The sequence below is a fragment of the Papilio machaon genome, chromosome 16 (assembly GCF_912999745.1).
Source record: "Papilio machaon chromosome 16, ilPapMach1.1, whole genome shotgun sequence".
NCBI lineage: Eukaryota > Metazoa > Arthropoda > Insecta > Lepidoptera > Papilionidae > Papilio > Papilio machaon.
Window position 1 is genome coordinate 7766844 of NC_060001.1, and position 21286 is coordinate 7788129.

Here is a 21286-nt window from a genome sequence, read left to right on the forward strand (position 1 = left end):
CACAGATCTTTACATTAATAACTCTTCAGAATATAACCGATGGAAATAATTGCAATTATATTTATTCCAATATTACAAAAGCTAAATCTTCTATATGTAGTTATTGTGAAAACGTATAAGGATTTAGTCCTGAACATCGGACCATAACTACGAGTTACAATACAATAGATACAATGGTTCAAAAACTTGACAGTACAAAGGTCGGGGTACAAAATTCAAATCTGTTGTAACAAGTACATAAATGGCTCCACTCGGCCAAATGTCCTAATCTCTACATTACATCAAAATTTCTACGCACAACGCTAAATCACAAAATAATCTGTGTTAAACAGCTAGTTATTGTAGATCGTGTACCTACAACTCGCGAGTAAAGCAATTTAACCACATTAAAATTTATATCGCTGTCTTTTTCATTGAAGGAATATTAACGAACCTAATACCCCATCGTAGTAAAGGTACACATGCCCCTGTGTATACACGTTTTTAAGATGTCACTGAAGATAGTAGAATATACAATAAGCATTAATCAATTGAAGACAACATTTATTTTATAACAGTCTTGACCTACAAACGTTCATGGTCATTTTGTTTCCTAGAAAAATTTATAAACTATCAACAAGAGTATTTTGTTATTCAGTGGGATATTTATTAAAGTAATTTATACATCCAAAGACAATTTTCCTTCGTTCTATGAATATTAATAATAGCTACGTAAGACTAAGTACAGGCGTAGCCTTGCCTTCATATTACTTAATGACATTTTAAGCGGCGCTGAATAATTTATCATGCAAAGTTATTTTTTTGTTCAAAGACAAATTATTTTTAAAATTGCCAAATATTATATAATAATTGACAAAAAAAAATTACGCTTTATCTTGCAACATTTATAAGCAAATGTCCATCAAATTAATTCCGTTTATACGTCTTTAAAGATTCAAAACTGTGATAAATAAATTAGTCGCGCTGATCTGGTCAACACTACCCAAGTTAAGTTATTCTTGGATTTATAGGATGTTTCCCGTCGCGCCGATTAAATCTACAATTTAATGAGAAACATCTATTGTATACTAAAATGTCTTGCAAAACTTATAATTCTTTATTGCAATGGATGTTTTTACTTTATAATTAAATATTTTCATAAGTTATTTAAACATTTGCTGACAAAACTATCTCAAACCCACCGCGACAGATACCAGTGTTTCGGTCGATTCCCCAAGCTACCTTAAACTGTATATTATCAAATATATTATTATTTTATAGCTTTAAATACACATATACACGTCAACATATAGAATTATTGTTTATTTCGCTATCATTGAAAAGATACATTACATAACAGATACGGGCCGCGCGTCGCCTCCACGATAATTTTTATGATCAGTTATAATGTGCTATTATTATTTTATTAGTTTTAACAGAAAATCATTTATATTATACATTAATCATACAACTTGGGACGTTTTCAAATGTATTAATGTATACGACCAAATCTATTTTCTGTCAGCTGTCAACAGTGATTTAGAAACAAGATGGCGTCGGGGGCGACGCACGGCACAAACAACAGCGCCTAAGAAAGAGATAACAATTTTAGAATAATACCCATAAACACGTTGGTATGCGGTACATTGCAGTTTATAATAACTGACTAACAACTATATTATAAACACTTGCGGAAACGTATGTTAAATACGAATGCCATGTCCCAGCAAGCTAATGTACTGAGAAATTATTGTTCCGAAGGCGTTTCCGTGCATATAAGCCGGTTTTGGCCAATAGTTTCTACGTTGCTAAGTGAATTTTAAGCTAGATATAACTGAAATTACCTCTGGTAGGTGATATACAATATGTTGATAGTCGTGAAATGATTGTATCGTAATGACTCACTCTTATGAGTTTGGTGAATTATTTATTTTTTTAATAGATTTAATGTCCTTATATAGCGTCTTTGGAACACCGAACTCTCCCAACATTTTGCTGTATATTAACATTATCATTTTTATAGAAAACCGATAGCAATGATCGATATCGATATCGATACAAGACGATATTGTAACAACACTATACACAACTGAAATACACAACGTGAGCTAAGGGATGCAATTAAATCTATAGCTCAATGGAATTCTATACAGGATTATATCAATATGTACAACGTAACTAAATACAGCTAGCGGTGAGTGAAACAAAACGTAAATTATTATTTACTTTCAATATATATATACAAATAATATCAACTAATTAAATAAATCAAAATTACTCGAAATCATTTTACAAACTTCAAGTCTAATTAAAAATAAAATTTTTGGATAATTAAAAATAAATCGTATTTTATAAATTTAAAATTCAAAATAATCATACCGACCAATTTTATATTCGTTTAAAAATACTAAAAAAAACATGATTGTAATAGTTACTAAACATTTCTATTTAAATATAAACAATATTTATTTAATAAATACTACATTTAAAAACAATAAATAACCTACTTAAAAACATGCTTTTCTGCCCATACAAAACTATGGATTTATTTACTAAACTGTATTAAAACTAAAAAAAACAACGAGTAACTCTTAATTTAAATCAGGCCGTTACACTGCCACAGTATTGGTATGATGGCTGATCATAATTAATGTTGTAAAGTTAAACAACGAATCTGCAATTTTTTAAAGCCCTTCGTACACTAAGCAACTTAAATCTTCGTAACCCGGTGGTTCTAGTCGCTACGAGAGCACTATAATATCATAGAGGTTCGTATCCAGGTACGCGTCGCGTACATTTTATGTCGCCAAAACCTCGCTCTCAACCTGTGTGTCAAGACGGTCGTGAGAAAGCTGGCTGCAAAGTTGGCGGAGCAACATACAGTTGAGATGTAGTTATTATACTTGTACTGACTTAATAGACGATTATTAACGCTTGCAAAGCAATACTCGCGACGCAATGACACAATAATAGTTTCGATGACACGTCGCCTTGTTTACGAATGACCTAACTCATTACAGATGTCTATGGGCAGCGGTCACTTTGTTAAATTATGTATTCTACTCGTTTTTTCCACCTTCGACTATAATAATAATTATTATTATTAATATATAATATAATATGTAATATTTATGTTTAATATTAATAATAATATTTTTTTTTCTAAAGAAATGCGTTTACTTTAAAATGCATAAATATCCAACATTACAACATTCCTACATATTTATATAACAACATTATAATGTGTTACTTTAAGTTAAAGGTCTTTTAGATTGTTTACAAAACGTATCGTGAAATACGTAAACAACGTCATTACTTCAAGTTCCCATCAATTTCCTGATTTAAGTAATTTTTTTGTTTATTGTTTACTAATTCATAAAAGGAATTTTTTTTGACTAGCAATATTTTTTTTGTTATTTTTTGTTCCATACATTTATACAAATGGAAATAGACGGTTAGAACATATGTGTTATTTTGTCCCTTCACTGGGCATAATTTATAATTTATAATAGCTATTAACGTTACATAACAGACATATGTACTTAACTGTGTAAAATAATCGTTTGATATCGTTAAATAATTGAACCACACAGACATAACAGATATTTACAACTGTTTTAAACGCGCAACATAAATAAAGAAAATGGAAGAAATCTTAACACAGTACAAATTGTTAGGGTTTTTAGGGACTACAATTTAATGGAATAATTTTTTTATAAAGCATGCATCATACGAACGCAAAGTCCGTGAAGGCAGCATTGCACCACTCTATTATTGTCTCTCTTCTGCTTTAGCCGTTGAATTGGTCATCGAAAGAGACAAACGAATATAGCTCCAATCGTGCTACGCTCTATGTGATGTCAATGTATTATTGCATAAGCTTTAATATGGAGCACGAATTATCGCCGAATGATATAGACGGTTCGTTTGAAATGCACGAATAAATAAAATGGATCTGTGACCGCTCTCGCGAGGACCGGAGGAGATACATGACCGTTGACCGGTCACCAGCGAGGATGTCACTTCTCCTGCCTGGATATAGCTAAAGCGAGCTGCAGCTCGGCGTCCTCCTGCCGCCGGCGCGCCTCCGCCTCCGCCTCCAGCCGCTTGGACTCCGCGGCCGCCCAGGCCCACTGCTGCTCCTCCGACGGCAGAAACTCCACGCTCTTCGCCTCCGTAGGCTTAGTCTTCTTCTCTTTATTTTGCTTAGTCCTGCCTATCCCCCCTATCGTGTGGACGAGCGACTTCGCGTACTTCACCGGCTTTGGCGATTTCTCTTTCTTACTGGGCAGGGTACTAGTGTGAGTGGGCCACGTCTCGTTCAGGTTTTTGTCGGTGTCGGTGGCGCCCCAGTCGGTGGCCCAGTTGTCGGTCTTGTTGGCCCAGTTGTCGGTCTTGTTGGCCCAGTCGTCGGTCTTGCGGTCGAAGGCCGAGTTGGTGGAGTCGGTGGCGCTGGGCTTGGTGGTCCAGGCGTCGTCGGTGGCCCAGTTGTCGTTGGGCCAGGCCCACGAGTCGTTGTTGTTGTTTTTAAACTCCGAGCGCGAGGAGAAGGGGTCGTATGCGACGGGCGGGGCGGAGGAACGTCCGCTGCGTGGCTTGGGGCCGCCGTTGAGCACGGGCAGAGGCGACGAGAAGTCGTCCGTCTCGAAGCCGACGGCCGACGTGGAGCGAGCGAAGGGGTCCATCTTCCTGGAGTCGGTGAGGTCGGCGAAGGGGTCCTCTATATTGAAGGGGTCCTCATATCTGTAGTCTTTGAAGGGGTCGTCGGTGAATTCCATCGGTTTGGCGCGGACGGTCTGAACGCAACAAATTGTGTGAGTGGGAGGCGTGTGTCGGGTGTGTGTGTGGGAGAGAGAGAGGGGGGAGGGGGGGGTGTACGCACGTGAGCCGGCCGCCGCGTCCGCTTAGCGCTGCAATGTGGGGACAAGCGAGCGTGTTAGCACATTAGTGGACAATGTGAACTCGACAAGAGGACGCACTCTGTGACATTCAACATTTTAACCTCTTACTATTATGACCAATATACCTTGTCTATAGTAACACCTTTTTTCAAGGAAATATGTTTATTTAATTATACTGGTTTTTCATTATTTTTCTTTTGGTATAAATTTGCATAATGTTAATTAACAAATATACAATGACGTAATTTTTTTTTACTCCAAGATATGTGAGGTCAATCACCCAACAATTCTCAGAATAAAACTTTATTTTCTAATTTATTTTACGCTATTATTTACTCGATTCATACGAACTTCCGAGCCCCCAAGATATTTTAAAAACTCAATACTTATTTTTAGTTAAAAATGTCACAAAGTGGTCACGAGACAATTCAAACATATGTACATATATTTAGATTAAATAAGAAAAAGGAAACGAATATAAATGAAATTTAAAAGAATGGAATGAAACTTAAAGTGGAAATAACTTTACTGCTACATAAATTATCTAAGTACATAGAAATACTAAAATTAGTACTTAATATGCAATTATTAGCCTACATCATGCAAAACTATTAATATCTCTATGAAAAAACAACCTTCAAAACTGCATGCATGAAAAAAAATGTAAAAATTTCTAAGGACTAAAGTAATAAAAGCTTGTAAAAAGAGGATCATGCTTAAGATAGTCCTATTTGATATTGAAACAGTAAAATAAAGTTATGCAAAATAAATATGGCTAATAACAAACACTACACAACAAATTAGGGAGGAAAAAAAGCGCTTGTCACCACAATGGTCGCTAAGCGGGCGACTAGGAAACACGTGCACAAATTGTACGAGTAACAAATATGCTCACTCATAAGGTTACTTTTTAAACTAGAATTTATTAAACAATTATAGTTTTAATTACTTTAGTAAGCATATTTGTTAAGAGAAAAAAAAACAGTAAAATAAAATATCAAATACCCGTACCCGTGAGTACGTACGTATACATAAGTATACGTGTTAAAACTTCACGTGTATAAGTCATTTCAAATATTTTGGCGGCTCGAGCTGCGCAATGCCCTCCCCCTAACCTCTTTACGCCCCACTACAACTAAAATTGTATTCTGCACTTATACGAAGTTCAGGAAGTTCAGAGCCGCCAAGATATTTGATAAAAACTATATAAATGTGTGCAATCATCACGTGAATTTAATATAAAAAAATATATATTCGAAAGTTTATTGACGTTATAACTAACATATTGTTCTCTCCTTTTTGACAAAGATAATGACAGGAATAATTATGTTTTATATAAAGATTTTGGTCTCAGAAACCAACAGTTAATGAGTCAACAATTAGCGTATTTTCGATTGAAAAAATTAAACATAATTTTTAACAATCCATTAAAACATATTAAAGTCACGTGATAACAAACCACTGTACGAGTGGATCACAATGGCGTTCAGCGCAACAGAGAAAGTAAAATGATTGCACTCCTATTTTTAAAGCTAAACTGATTAATTAAAGGCTGTGTTTCAATTATGATAAGATAACTTACTAATATTATAAACTAGCTTTTACCCGCGACTCCGTCCGCGCGGAATAAAAAATAGAAAACGGGGTTAAAATGATCCTATGTCCGTCTCCTAGTTCTAAGCTACCTCCCCATCAATTTTCAGCTAAATCAGTTCGACCGATCTTGAGTTATAAGTGTAACTAACAAGACTTTCTTTTATAGATATAGATTTTTAGATGGATGGATGGATGTTTAAATGTATCTCCAGAACAATTCAACGGATCTTGATAAAATTTGTCACAGATATAGAACATAGTCTGGAATAACACATAGGCTACTTATTCAGTTTTTTATTAATTCTGCGTAGGCAGAGTCGCGTGCGAAAGCTGGTTTATAATTTTTTTTTTGAATGGATTTAAATTTAGATATTTAAGAACTAGACAGGAATATAGTTCAGTATCAAAACAAAGCGATAGTTATTTTTTGAAACACGGCCTATTAAAATATAACATAATAAAAATCTTAAAAAGAATTCTAGACTCAATTATTCTATTGGAAATAAGCAGAAGACTTGCAGACAATTGTGAAAAAACATTCCGTGTAAAAAAAATTGTCTAAAATAAGTTAAAAAAAATATTTTTACTTATATTTACATAAAGGTTAAACCATTTTTTTTTTCTAAACGAAAGTATATATTTTTTTAATTCTATGTGTACTAAAAAATGTATTACTCACATACTTTCGTCTTATATTTTTTTTCATAACAATCTATAGCCTGACCAGGAAAATAAAAAACCTGATATAACCTCAATCGCCTTCTTCATAAATACGCGAAGAAATGAATTCTATTTATTGTTTTTCCACAACATATGTGAGGTGTTTTATATTTCTGGTGGGGCTATAATATTAGCCAAACAAAAAAAAATTGCCATTCTCTAAAAAAGAAAAATAAGCGGTACATTACGTACATTTTACTTTCTCTGCAGCGTACAAACAAACAAACAAAATGATATATAAAATTAGCTGTAATATGTCAAGCGGCGTTTTTCATTCCGCTACTGTACTGTAAGGGAGGAAGGGCAAAACATTGTTCTGTGTAAATAAACAAATAAAAAATCTGAAAACATAAAAAAAAGTAAAAATAATCCTTTCATTTTTTGTAGCTAGACAGATTTTTTGATTTACTAATTCTAAGTTTTACGTCAACGTCGAATTTTTTTTTTTAATTTAATTATGTAATCAAATCAAATCAATACCTAAGTTAGTTCATCCGTCTAGCATACAATATAAAAAAAATAAATAAAAAGGAAATTAAATTAAAATGAAAAACATTTTGTAAGTTTAATTTTATTACATTGTATGTAGATTTTGCAAAAACAATCCACAAATTTTTTCAGTTTTATTTAACATCTACTATTATTATCGAAAATTATATAATTGATTTTTAGGTCAATTAAGAAGTAGTCATACATAATCTACATACAATGTATAACCGCTCCATACATTATGTATGTATGTATGTATGGGTGTACCTTGTGCGGGGGGTTGGGGCGGGGCGGCGCGGGGCGCGGGGGCGGCGTCTTGTGCCGCTTGCCCTCCGCGGGGGCTGCGGGGGCTGCGGGTGCTGCGGGCGCGGCGGACACGGCAGAGGGGGCGGAGCCCCGCGGCGGCGCGTGCAGCACCGCGAACGGGTCAGATTCCCATGCGCTCTGGACATACACACAAGTATCGCATTATCTAAATTAAATCCACTTAAGTATAATAATTTACTCTCTTTGACTCTTGATCTCTTTAATTAAAACTTTTGAAAGATTAAGAAAATCAAGAAGCATTAATATGAAGAGCTCACATCATTAGTGGTGGGGGCCGCGGGCTCGCTGGGGGCGAACGCGTCGCCGGCGAACGGATCCGCACCGAAACCGTCCTGTAACGTACCCGTACACACAATGTCATCATTTAAAATGGTAATAATTAATAAAAAAAAAAACAACAAGCTCAACTAAATATACTCATATGACAAACCTGAGCTTGTGAAGCGCCGCCAGGGGGCGCGAAGGGGTCGCTGGGGGCGAAGGGGTCCGCGGAGTGAGAGTTCGTCGTCGGCTCCGGGAACGGCTCATCGTCCTACATATGACAGACGACGAGAATCCTTTAAATAATATTCTTCGTATTGTATTAATAAAACCATCATTGAAAGCAGACACAAAGTACTGACGAGGGATGCGCCGCGCGCCAGATGCTGCAGGTACTGGGGCTCGTGCAGCGGCTGCAGCGCTGCGGGCGCGCTGCCCGCCGCCATCGCCGCCAGCGCAGCCTCCATCGCGCGCTCGTGCTCCTCCAGGTGGTCGATCTTCACCCGCGCCTGACACACACACGCACTGTCACACACCGACACAAACAGGATCTACGCAGGAGTGGGTACAGTGAGGTCGCCGAGATGTACCTGACTGAGCGCGAGCACGGTGCGCTGCAGCTGCGCAGTGAGCGCGTCCGCGGCGGCCTCGGCGTCGCGCAGCTCGGCGTGCAGCGCCTGCTCGCGCTCGCGCTGCGACTGCGCGGCCGCGCGCCGCCCCGCCACCTCCGCCTCCGTCTCCGCCGCCGCCGCCTCCTGCGCGCTCGCCTGCGACCGCAACTTCTCCACCTGCACAAACTCAGTTATATACACAATCTGTACGCCGAATGAAAGTGTAATGAAAAACAATCAAAGTTCCCCCACCTGTGTCTTTAGGTCGTTAAGTCGCTTCTGTGCTTCACCTTTCTGATTCTCTAATTGTTTCAACGTGGCCGTCAACGTGTCTAATTCGCGCTGAAAACAAATTTTACCAACATTAATCGCGACAAATAGAAAAAGCGACAACATGTTAATCCCACTCTAGTTTCCTCCTCACCTGCAAGCTGTCGGCCTCCCCCTCCTTGGCGAGGAGTTCCTGCTGCTTGGCGGCGACCTCGGCCTCGAGCGCGAGCCTCTCCCGCGCCAGCGCGTCCGCCTCGCGCGCTATCGCCTCCAGCTCGGGCGTCGGCTGCGGGCCCAGGTTCAGACCCGCCTCGGGCTGCACAATACGACACTTCCGTTAACTGCCCACAATCGTTAAGCGCTGGTAAACCACTACAGATAAATTGCGCTAAGGATCTCTCTTAATGACCGCACTTTGTGGCAGAACTCAGTACTCAGATAGTTTCAAAAACTCTCAATTTCCATATAACTCAGACATGTAGGCAATAAAATCCAATTTTCTTTGATTATTCAAAAAGTTATAAACGCATTCTACATTCAAACTTTAAAATGAAAAGCACAGAAACAATTCAAAGAGCTCAAATGTCAATCAAATAAGTAAAATGCATATAATAGAAATAATAATTTTAATCGTATTTATAAAAAGACACACCGACGTCTCTGCAGACTCAGATGCAGGTAAATATCAAAACATGTCTTACAGATTCTATATTTACACAGATTTTAATTTCACATTATTACAGAAGATGTAAAACAAGCACACAATGCGACCAGACTTGTTGATTATTTGAAAGAATATCATATTCGATGTTTTGCTATATCCGCGTACGAAGGTTCCGTGGCGCGCTTGCCTTGTGGTCGTGCTAGAGACGGACAGAAAGTAATATGGCTGTATGCAGAGGTATTATTCAAAGATATTTATTTCCCTCCATAGTTTTTATTTTAATAGATTTTAATGCACGTTTCGTAAGTTTTTCTTGTTTTGTTTGTATGTATGTTATTTCAGTCAATATACAACGTGAAATTCACCCCTATGGAGAAGAAGGAGACAGCAGTGGAAGATGGCAACCTCACCATATACTACGTGCGACAGTCAGACAGGGGCGTGTATCAATGTAACGTTGGATCAAATGCCAGTACTTTGATCGTCTTGCAAGTTCTGGATGATGACGATAAATATAACGTGGTAAGTCTTCATCATTTTAACACAGTATTTACGCGTCTTCCAGAGAAATAGTATACATTTTATTCTTTATGAAAGGTTTATGTTCTACATTTTAGCCTTTCTACTCAGCTTACTAAAAATTAGTAATTATTATTAGGTTATTATGTTCATCACGATAGTTCCTGTTTACAGGTGAAGCCGCTGACATCTCACGGCCCATACCCCTCCCCCCCTGAGCGGCTGAGTCCCGCACTGATGACCTTCATCAGATGGTCTGTATGGAGCGGCTGCAGCCGGTGCGGCCAAGTTGGTCGACAGCGACGCTATGGCTACTGTTACGTACGGTATATTGACACCAGCGGGGTACGTTACTACAGCGTTTTGGGGTTTTTATCACGTTACTATAGTACAGATTCTCTTTTCACGTTATTTTAGAATATATTTTCATCAAAGTAAATGATAACGCAGTAAAAGCTGCTCATAAATATTCGTATTTGTAAATGCGTTACCTACCTTTAATTGTCAGAGGAGAGGATGCACAGAAAGTGGATCTTTCTATATAAATCCACCGCTTCCTATGCTTTCGTTAAAAGGGTGAGAAGGCCTTAGGGATACATACTTATGAGATTGTACGCGGAACGACTTCTTCACCCCTGTCTTCTGTGTGGTCGTGGTATTTCACCGGACGAGCTGACCAATTCGTGCAACAGATGTTGTTGTTGTCGTCTACCATTGTTATAACATATGATTCTTTCTAAGATTTTACTTACCATGGAGTTGTTTTGTTTGTATTACAGTCAAATGTAAAAAATAACTCATCCGAATCTAACAATGATATATTAAGAGTTGAAGATATTAATATATTTCAAGGTAATGTTTTCTTTATATTTAAATTTGTATACGATTTTTCGATAGACTACTACAAATGAAAGTATAAATCAAATTAAGTACGGGCTGTGTTATTTTATTTTGATATAAATAATTGCGTAAAAATCAATTTTATGGTAAATTTGAAGATTTAATTGAAGCCATGACCCAGTTTCAATATGCAAATGTACAATTTATAACCAAATTTCTTTGAATACATGTATAAAATCAGAAAACAAATTATTATAAACTAGCTATATCCCGTGACTCCATCCGCGAGGGTATAAAACAAACAATCACAGTAGCCTATGTGTTCTTCCAGACTATGTTCTATATCTATGCCAAATTTCATCAAGATCCATTCAACCGTTCTGGAGATACATTCAAACAAACATCCATCCATATAAACTTATTAGTGAGATATGTAGCTTTGTTTTTTCGTCGTTAATGTTTCATTTGCAGCATTTCCCGAAGGAATTCCTTGCAAATCAAATCTATTGCCAGTAACTATAATTGAACTACCGGTGGTTGCTATGAGGAAAAATGAAATTATGCTTGGGCTTTGTAAGGTATCAAAATAGATAAGTAAATAGATAAGCGGATTTCTACTATTGAAACTTCTGTCTAAAAACATATTCTTAACTCTCTTTTTCCGAGTAGAATGAGTTTTTTTTATATCATAAAGTGGCAAACGAGCATGCGGCCATATAGACACGTATAAATAGTGAAGCGACCGCTGCCCATAGACATCCTGAATTACAGATGCATTGTCTACCTTTAATCGACAGAGGAGGGGACGCACATTAAAAGGATATATCTCTTTCTTATGCGTCTCCTCCACTGTCACTGTCCTATCCCTTCCTTATAAGAAAAAGGTAGGAAGGGAAAGAGGATTAAATAAAGGTCTTTGACACGCACACTCATCAGACTGTACGCGGAATTATTTCAACTTGCAACAGATGTTGTCGCTGGTGTCTACCACTGTTCATGAGTGGGATGAAGATATGTTGTTATATAAGTTTCCGCAATAAAAACTCAACGGTTATGTTTAATAATGTGTTTTAGGTTCCTTGTAAGAGCGACATATTCGAGGTGCGTGCGAACAATGGTGAGGTGTTGGAGCGAGTCAACAACAGTGAGGGCGTGTTCTCTTTATGTCAGAGGGAGCCCCCGCAGCCTCCTCCCCTCGCCCGGGACATTATCTTCGCCATCAGAGGCGCTGCTGTACTCCTCAAGTGTCCAGGGTATATTTTACCAAACACCAGTTTAGCGAGGTTTTTGATATGAAAATCAAAAGGTTGGAGTGGTATAGAACGACGAACGTTATGAACGAACGAACGTAACGAAACGCCAATAAAATACAAAAAAAATAGTTTTTTTTGCGTCATAAATATTTAAACTTGTAAAATTTATACAACACATGTTTTTATCTATGTGTACCACAGCACTACATTACAAGACAAGCCGGTGAGATGGCGGATAGGCAATAAGGAGGTGGATCCACGGAAGCTGGACATCACCACTGGGGGCAGAATTCATCTCAACGCCAGAGATCATATCATCATTGTCACCGCAGAGTATACCGACTCTAATGTCTATAGGTACGATTAAATGGTTGCTAAGGGCCACTTTTAGTGATTGAAATGTAAGTTTTATTTAATGTAAATTCCAGTTGTTGGCAAGATGAGAAGCTATCAGGTGTTATAAAGTTGAAATTATTCTCCGAGTTCCGCAACAAGTGCGGTCATCGTCTGACACTGCTGGGTCTACTGTGCGGGATGACGCTCGTACATCGCGCTCTCAACAATCTCTACCAATGTCTTACACGTGGTCAATGATAACACCAATATTTATGACACAAAATATCAAGATTTCTAATCTTATCGGTTCATCTGTAACCTATTATATAAGACGTGAAAACTTAAAGTAGATAGTTAAAAAAACTGTTTTATATTGACGTCGATTTTAACTGTTCTTGTTCATGTATTATTTTTTACTTATACTTTATTGCTAAGTAAACTTCTAATTTAACCATTAAAGAATATTGACAAAACTATTTATAATTACATCCCTTTAAAACTTCACAGTGAGTGAACATATGACGTGTATAAATGTTTTCAAATATGCTGGCGGCTCTGAAGTTCGCGCGAATCACTTCGCAACACAATATTAGGTATGTTGAGGTGTTACGAGATACAGGAAAAGGGCACTGCGGAACGCAACGTTCACTTTGGACCACCCATATATTAAAAATAATAATATATTACTAGCTGTCGCCCACGACTCCGTCCGCGCGCAGTTAAAAAAACTAAATGGGGGGGATTATGAAAAATAGATGTTGTCCGATTCTCAGACCTACTGAATATGCTCACAAAATTTCATGAGAATCGGTCAAGCCGTTTCGGAGGAGTTCAAGTTCGAACCCCGTGACACGAGAATTTTATATATAAGATATGGTGGGCGTTACCTGTGTGGGCGGGGCTAGGGGTGCGAGTGGTGCGAGTTGTGGCTGCAGCAGGTGTGGCGGCAGAGTGGGGGGCGGGGGAGTGCCGCGCGCCGCTCTCTGCACCAGCCACATCGCCGCCGCGAACTGCACCCGCGACAACTTGCCCACACCCCCACTGTCACACAGCGCCCTGCGCACGCGCACACACATTACACACTTACACTCCCCTATCAAGTAATGTGTAAAGTTATAAAAGAAATAATTTTTATTACACAAGTTGACCTTATTCTCATGAAGCTGAAACGTATAATGTTACAAATATGAATGTGACATACCAGATGTGCGCGAGAGTCTGTTGCGGCAGTCCACTGCGCAGGAAGGTGTCGCGGATCTCAGCGCCTGAGACCAGCCCGTCGCGGTCCAGATCCGCAGCTTCAAACTGCGCGTCGTACTGCGCGCGCTCCGCCGGTGTAGGCCCCATGTTCGCCATGTTCGCCATGTTCGCCATGCTGGGCGCGCTGTTAGCTGGAGTCGACGGCGGCTGGAAAGGGAAATTGCAATTATATTAGTAAGCAAGCGGTTTAAAGTATTGACTAATACAAGTTACTAATAGTCCTTCGAGCCGGATCCCGAAATCAACTGTCAAATACCCATAATATTGTTACAATTTAACATAAACCACTAAAAAAGATAATAAAAATTGAGCATAACTTAAAGGTAATATTTGTAACTCACAGTGGAAAGATCTAGTAGTCCCTCGAGCAGGGATGTATTGGAGTGCGGCTGAGGCTGCTGAGGCGGCGGGGGGTGTGGTCGGGGCGGCGGGGGGCGGGGCTGCGGCGAGGGCGGGCGCGAGGGCGGGCGTGAGGCGGGGCGGCTGGGCGGGCGGGAGGGGGGCCGGGCGGGGCGCGCGCGCAGCTCGGGCGGCAGGCACGTGGGCACCGCGTGCTTCTCCAGCGCCTTGTACACCAGGTGCATCGCCTATACAAAAAAGTGACTTATTCTTTAAATTCAACGTAATATTACTTTGTTTTCAATATTCAAGAATTCACTTACATTATTATTGCAATTTTATTAAAGTTTTATTGTATATACTCACCACAATGAACTCGTGTCTGTCCAGCATGCCATCTTTGTCCTGATCGGCTAAATCCCAGATCTTCCCGAGGGTCTCTAATGGTAATTTTGACTCCATCAAAACTCCTTTCACCTGAAAATCAATACATAGAATACATGAAGCGAATAGATATGTAACGTTTGTATTTGTTATTTAACCGAAGAAACTGTAAAAGAAATCCAAACAGCGAAAGAAATGAAGTAAGCCTCTTTTATCTCACACTTGTCAGATAAAACTTTGAAGTAAAGTTCTATTGTGCGCACAAACCTTGTTGCCGGGTATGAGTCCGTTGCTGGGCTGCAGGGAGTCGAACAGTTGGCTGTACTTCTCGCGCTCAGCCGGCTTGATGCTCCAGTCGCCGCCCGCGCCGGGTGCTGCGGAGGCCGGCACGGGGGAGGCGCTCGCCGGCGGCACTTTCGGCAATTCCCCCTAGAATATGAAAATCCTTAGCCTTATAAAGTTGCTACAAAACCAGACAAAATGCCAGTTAGTTTGATGTACGTACGACTTTAGGCGGCGGCGCCTCGCTGTGTATGTTGGTCATATTGATGTCCTTGCCGGCCTGCGCCAGCGCCACCAGCTTCAGCGCCACGAACAGCCCCGCCTGCAAACATAACCGCACACACGTTAACAAACGTATACTACCACTGCAAAGGAATAGGTCGCATTAGCACATCGGTACCGTACCTTGTAAAAGCATATCGGAAGCAAACTCTTACAATCAAAGTCCTAAACTTACTGATGACGTTCTAGTAATCCTTAAAATACAGACGTTGAAACCATACATATATAGTGAGAACTAAAACCTAAACCTTACATATATTTTTTGATATAGTTTAAATGAAAAACCTACATCCAACTGGATATCTTTATTCAAAATATGAAAAACAAACCTATAAACTCATCAAACATTATCATCAAATGTAAAATGGTGTGTACGACAGTCAGCTGTCGCATAGCGGCAAACAAACCGCGAGATAACGATATCTCTTGCGACAGGAGGCGTTCACGCACATACTATGTTCGTTTTATCTGCCTCAAATGAGACAATAATACAAAATTACTTTCAATTGTAATAACTAATTTTTGTAGCTAACTTATCAAGTGAAAAGCCGAAATAATCTGTGTACATTCAAACCTTGTTAAACGAGAGTTTAAAGGACAGCGATATTTTTCTCGCTTAGAGGATATCACTCTCTAACCAGAGTTTTTCGCTTATGAAGGTCGACAGAATGACTCTAGCTTATGTTTGCTATAAACTTATAGACTAAATATTAGTATTACTTATTAACTTATATAGACGTCTCTCGCTTATCCATTTTCAACAATTGGTGTTCGAGCGCCACAACATGCTGATGTTCTTTTCGGATTTTTACTAAAGTTTTACTGTTTTTAATAAAAACTCGTGCAATTTATTAAAATATACTATACACCCATTATCTTTAAATCAATCTTTCTTAGCGTATCTCCCGTGCAAATAAATATGAAAAGCACACACGAGACGTACTTAAAGTAACAATGGGACGCAACGTCGCATCAAATTATTACAACAAACATATTTAATATGAACCTCAACTTTCATCAACTTTACTATACCGTAAAAGTATCATAAAAATAAACTCATAACCTATACTTGAATGGTTCAAATACTTTTCTTCAACTATCAACATCATCAACCTGCCCTTATCCCTATGGAGAGACGGCACATTATGTACTACTCCTTTTCTACTACTTTTCATCAACTATCATTGTAAAGTTAAATAATGAGAACAGACATATATTTTTTAATAAATGTAGAATGCGTTGTTCAACACTAGTAAATGCGTATAAAAACAAATAAAGAACGTGTTTTACCAGAGCTCGAATCAAGTAAATTAAACCGTTCCAATAAACTGGTATAGGTGGATTTAAAAACAAATATAATTAAATTTTACCTTCACCATATGATATAGATATTTGTGTGCTGATTTTCAAACCGTCTGCAACATCTTAAAATCGAACCATTGTAAATTTTTTATCGAGAGAAGAGAATAAAATTTTATATGTTAGATGTCGCTGCATTTTAATTCAACTCATCGATCGGCGACGGCCTCGATTGTGCTCCACTCGAGCCACTACGCCATAATCAGACTATAATTATTATCAGACGCGATCTCAGTCACTACAGTGAGATCACGAATTTATTAGGTTTCTATATCGACTGATGACTACAGAAAAATTTTGGTCAAGACGTTCACCGAATCTTGCACCCACGCAAAGAAGCTGTGCAGAATTTCGATATTAATTGCTGCGTGTTTTAAAAAGGATTACGATTTTTTAGACATTAACCTACATTTTAATAGTTCTTGGTAATTTGTCGAAGGAAACGCGATATTAAAATGTGGCAATGCAATATGCCTTGCTTTACTAAGCTGTAAATATAGTTGTAGCCTTTTTATATACGTACTTTGTCCAAGTACCCCTTGCCATTGGGGTCAGAGAGGTCCCATATCTTGCTGAGCACGACATCGCTGAGGCGGGACTTCTTCAGGAACCGCGCAGCGTCCAAAGCTTGAATCGCCCCTGTGCCGTTAGGGTCAACCTGGAAATTATATGTTAAAACTTAAAGATAGACAAAGCGATTGAACAATAAAGATGTTGTACGGCTTTATGACATTTAGGAGACACGACTTTATGGAGGTTTCGGACTTATAGAAAAAAAACATAACTATTCAATATTATATAACTTGTTCAATCGATTGACAATCGTCTTTAATTGAATCCGTCGACAGGTAATTACTTAAACTTAAGTATACTATATTGTGAAGCGTCGCCTGGGGTGTAGCAAGGTGTCTAGGGAGTACAAGAGCCTAGGCACATAGTCGGAAACGCTCGGAGCACGTTTGAAGATGCTCCATATGCGAAGACGTCCTTGTAGCTCGAGCAATTAGCATTCGATTATCATAATGTTAGAGGACATTGTCACTAGGGGCGACTCGTGTAATATTGTTATATTAAAATAGTAACAAGCAAGTTCTAGTAAATATCTAAAAAAAACCTACCAAGGATTTTGAAGACAAAGTCAATTTTAACTTTTTACCAAAATCCATAGTAATTTTAATACTCTCCACATTCCTCATCTTAAAAGAAGTTACGCAAACTAAGGTTTATTCCTTAATTGAAACAATAGTAAACGAATTCGTGAATTAAATTAACAGATTAATAATCATTTTACTTGATTTTTGAACTAAAATTGACGTAGCAGAACGTGACTGGAATATTTTAGACGCTTTTGATTTATTGATCTTATTGCAGACGATATTCCGGCGCCCAAAAGTTTGACCTTATTTCTCATATTTGGACGTTCTTTAAAAACAGTAAACGTTTTAAAAAAGTATGGCTCAGCTGAACTATTCTCTTACGTAAACAAACACATAAAATTGAATACATCTTGAAATCCTGATTATCAGATGATCGTTCTATTCGTGTCATTGTTTATCGCTACATCATATGGAGATATAGAAAAGAAAAATATAAGTAAGTTTATAGGTAAATAAAATTTTATGGACAGCCTTAACATTTTTAGTCCCAAAGAAGCCTACACAAGAATTATTTAATCAATACTTACTCGTTTTATGCGCCATAAAAAGCTCTTGAAAGTGTTACGCAAATTCAATTTACAAGGAAAGAAATTTTAGTGCCCAAACAAGCGCTACTGATGCATCTTAAAGTTACGCTTTACCCGATGTCCTCGCGTTGACGACGAGTGGAAAACGCGCCCGTCGCCCATTGAAAGAGCAAACGAGATAAAGTTGGCAAACACATCCTCCTAAAATTCCTCCTAGAGAATTGCGTAATTTTACTAATTAGGGTTGCAGCTTGACCTTACTTTTTGAGAAAAAACCACTACTAAAATTGAAGCTATAAACTTTGTAGGCTAAAATACTGCTGTAACCTTAGAAATATATACAAGCTAACAATATATAGCAACCAATCATTTAATATTAATAAAAAAACATGATCTAGAAAAATCACATAAATACTGTATGTATTAACTAAGGGTGCATTAAAAAATTGGCAAAACAAAGACATTTTCAATGAATTATGAGGGACTAGGCATTGTGCCAATTATTTATGTCTCTTGAAAGCCAACATATAGAAATTAGGTACATTTAATAGGTTACTAGACCTTATCAAATCAAACTGTAGCTTGAAAGTTTTATTTTCTATAATAATTAAAACAATTTTTATGTTTTAGGTCATGGCAATACAATTTGATAATGATCATTAAGAAAAATAAAATTGCCTTTCTATTGTCACCCTTTGAAGTAAAAGTACTACTTTACACATTCTATTAAAAGTAAGAAATGAAATTAAAAGAAAAGATTTATTTACAAAATATTTCAAAAATAAAGTTTAGAGTAAATTAGATATTAAAAAAATTCTGGAATTCTAAAGTTTCAAGTTACAGAGACTGAATGATGCTCAAAAATTTTATATTCAAGCATTTTAAGCACTCTTTTACAAATCATTCACTAGTAGCTTGATAAAAAACCGGCACTGTTAAAGGATAATCTTTTAAAAGTGAAGATTTATTGAAAAATGCATCTTATTTCAAACAGTATAAAATGCACATTACAATGAAATAATTGAGATCAAAGACAATTTAAAAAATGAGCCAGACTACATTTTTAAACTTGTTCAATTTTTTTTAACTAAATAACTAAGTATATACATATTATATATCACATAGAAACTATTAGCATAACCCAATAATCAATCTCAAACCATTTTTACTCGTACAGTGGGTATTTTTAGTTAACATTTAACCAATTTACAGATTATAACAGCAATTGAAAAACCTAATCCATCATTGACAAAGCTACTTATGTGAACTGCATGGAACCAACCTAGCATGTTGAAGTCTTGATGAAAATCTGAGTAAGTCATAATACTGTAACATTTTACTGATCCGGTATCATCAGAACCTTGCCTAAAGGAACACCTTTTAATGATATATTTTAGTTTTTAAATTAATTTTTTTAATGTTTTTAGTTTTAGGTGCTAGAATAATTTATATTTGTGATTTCCATTACTGATCTATATATATAAAAGAAAGTCGTGTTAGTTACACTATTTATAACTCAAGAACTGCTGAATCGATTAGACTGAAAATTGGTGGGCAGGTAGCTTAGAGCCAGGAAACGGACATAGGATAATTTTTACCCCGTTTTCTATTTTTTATTCCGCACGGACAGAGTCACGGGTAAAAGCTAGTTTTATATAAATAAATGCTTGAATGAATGAATGTTTATTACATATCTCCAGAACAGCTTCATGGATAACAATGAAATTTATTAGGATTAGTATTGAGGTAGAACACAGTCTAAGAGAACACATAAGCTATCTATAATATTGGAGATATGTAAGGTTTGTGCGGTACACATTTGTAATGTACATATTTACTTGATAACTCCGAAACATTTTAACATTTCTCAGTAAAAATTTGGCACAGATATAGAACATAGTCTTAAGTAACACATGATATATTTAATCATTTGACAATATTTAAAGATCATTCAACACTAATAAAAACATTTAATGTGACATGATCAATTATTTTCTTTTTACACCTCACTTTGATACCAAGTACTTTAATATCAAATATTTAATTCTTACGTTAGGCGTCGCTTTTTACAAACAACTGGGGCGCTAGTTGCATGAAAACTAAAAAAGTTTGGGTAGACTAGAGCCATAGTGAAATCTAGAAAGCTGTTCGTAATGCGAAGTCCTATAGATTTCTAGTCATACTTGCGATTTACGATATTAATAGACAATGTTTATACAATTCAACTATCGATCATCACATTAGACTTCTATTCCTTCATTTAACACAAATCTATATAAAATAAACCAATAACTTAACACTGTATAAGCAAACAAAATGTACTTACTTGGTGATAATAGGCTTCGTATATAGAACTGTGGGTCCCTGCCACCTGCAATCCGTTAAGCCACATTTTAAGTGTTTATATCACTGGAAGATATTGTTTAATTCGCGTTTAAACAAGCTTTACATGGGTGTGACATTACACTATGACATTAAATGTTCGCGCAAAAATTGATGTAATTAGGTAACAAATTGGAAAAAATACTAAAGAAATTTGAATGAACACCAGAAAACGTCCACTTCACATAAATTTTACTAGATACTGGCATATATTCCAGCAAATTTCATTGTAATACACAATTTTCAAAACAGCGAAACCAGTACATGACACTTTGTAACGATTTACTACTGAATCACGATATGCGACCGGGTTATTTTACGACACTAATTTTTTACAAATTTAATGAATTTTAGTTTTTACTCTTGTTTGAGAAAAAACAAGGTTATTTAAATAATTTATATCTGCTTTATTCTACCTGAGTAGGAGAAGGCAAGGCAGCCATTTTTTACATCTCCTCGTTAACCAATCAATAGAGTCCATAGACTACAGAGAACTTGACATTTCAAGAAAGCTTATTAAAAATTGCCGTTTCAAAATCGAAATCTAT

At 37.2% G+C, this 21286-nt stretch overlaps 1 protein-coding gene and 1 long non-coding RNA gene across 2 annotated transcripts; one reads left to right on the forward strand and one right to left on the reverse strand.

The window, feature by feature from the left end:
* Nucleotides 1-3410: 3410 nt before the first annotated feature.
* LOC106718860 (epidermal growth factor receptor substrate 15) lies at nt 3411-21217 on the reverse strand. The gene is made up of 17 exons (XM_045681427.1): nt 21155-21217; nt 20683-20727; nt 17196-17330; nt 15255-15353; nt 15017-15178; nt 14732-14842; nt 14368-14613; nt 13968-14173; nt 13654-13822; nt 9309-9470; nt 9137-9226; nt 8864-9061; nt 8636-8782; nt 8443-8544; nt 8270-8344; nt 7953-8129; nt 3411-4775 (listed from the first exon to the last, which is right to left on the reverse strand). Exons 1-17 carry the CDS (start codon nt 21179-21181, stop codon nt 3999-4001), a joined length of 2928 nt encoding a protein of 975 aa, XP_045537383.1. The 5' UTR covers nt 21182-21217; the 3' UTR covers nt 3411-3998.
* Nucleotides 12258-13001, forward strand: LOC123721771. Its single transcript, XR_006756303.1, has 3 exons — nt 12258-12430; nt 12632-12787; nt 12859-13001. It is a non-coding gene; the product is annotated as an uncharacterized LOC123721771 (long non-coding RNA).
* Nucleotides 21218-21286: the final 69 nt, after the last annotated feature.

Coding starts and splice junctions, on each gene's coding strand:
- LOC106718860 (XM_045681427.1), bottom strand. CDS start 21,181: ATGGCTGCCTTGCCTTCTCCTACTCAG. Junction 17,331..20,682: donor ACGAAGCCTATTATCACCAA/GTAAGTACATTT, acceptor TATAATTTCCAG/GTTGACCCTAACGGCACAGG. Junction 9,471..13,653: donor CCCTAGCCCCGCCCACACAG/GTAACGCCCACC, acceptor CGTATTGTGCAG/CCCGAGGCGGGTCTGAACCT.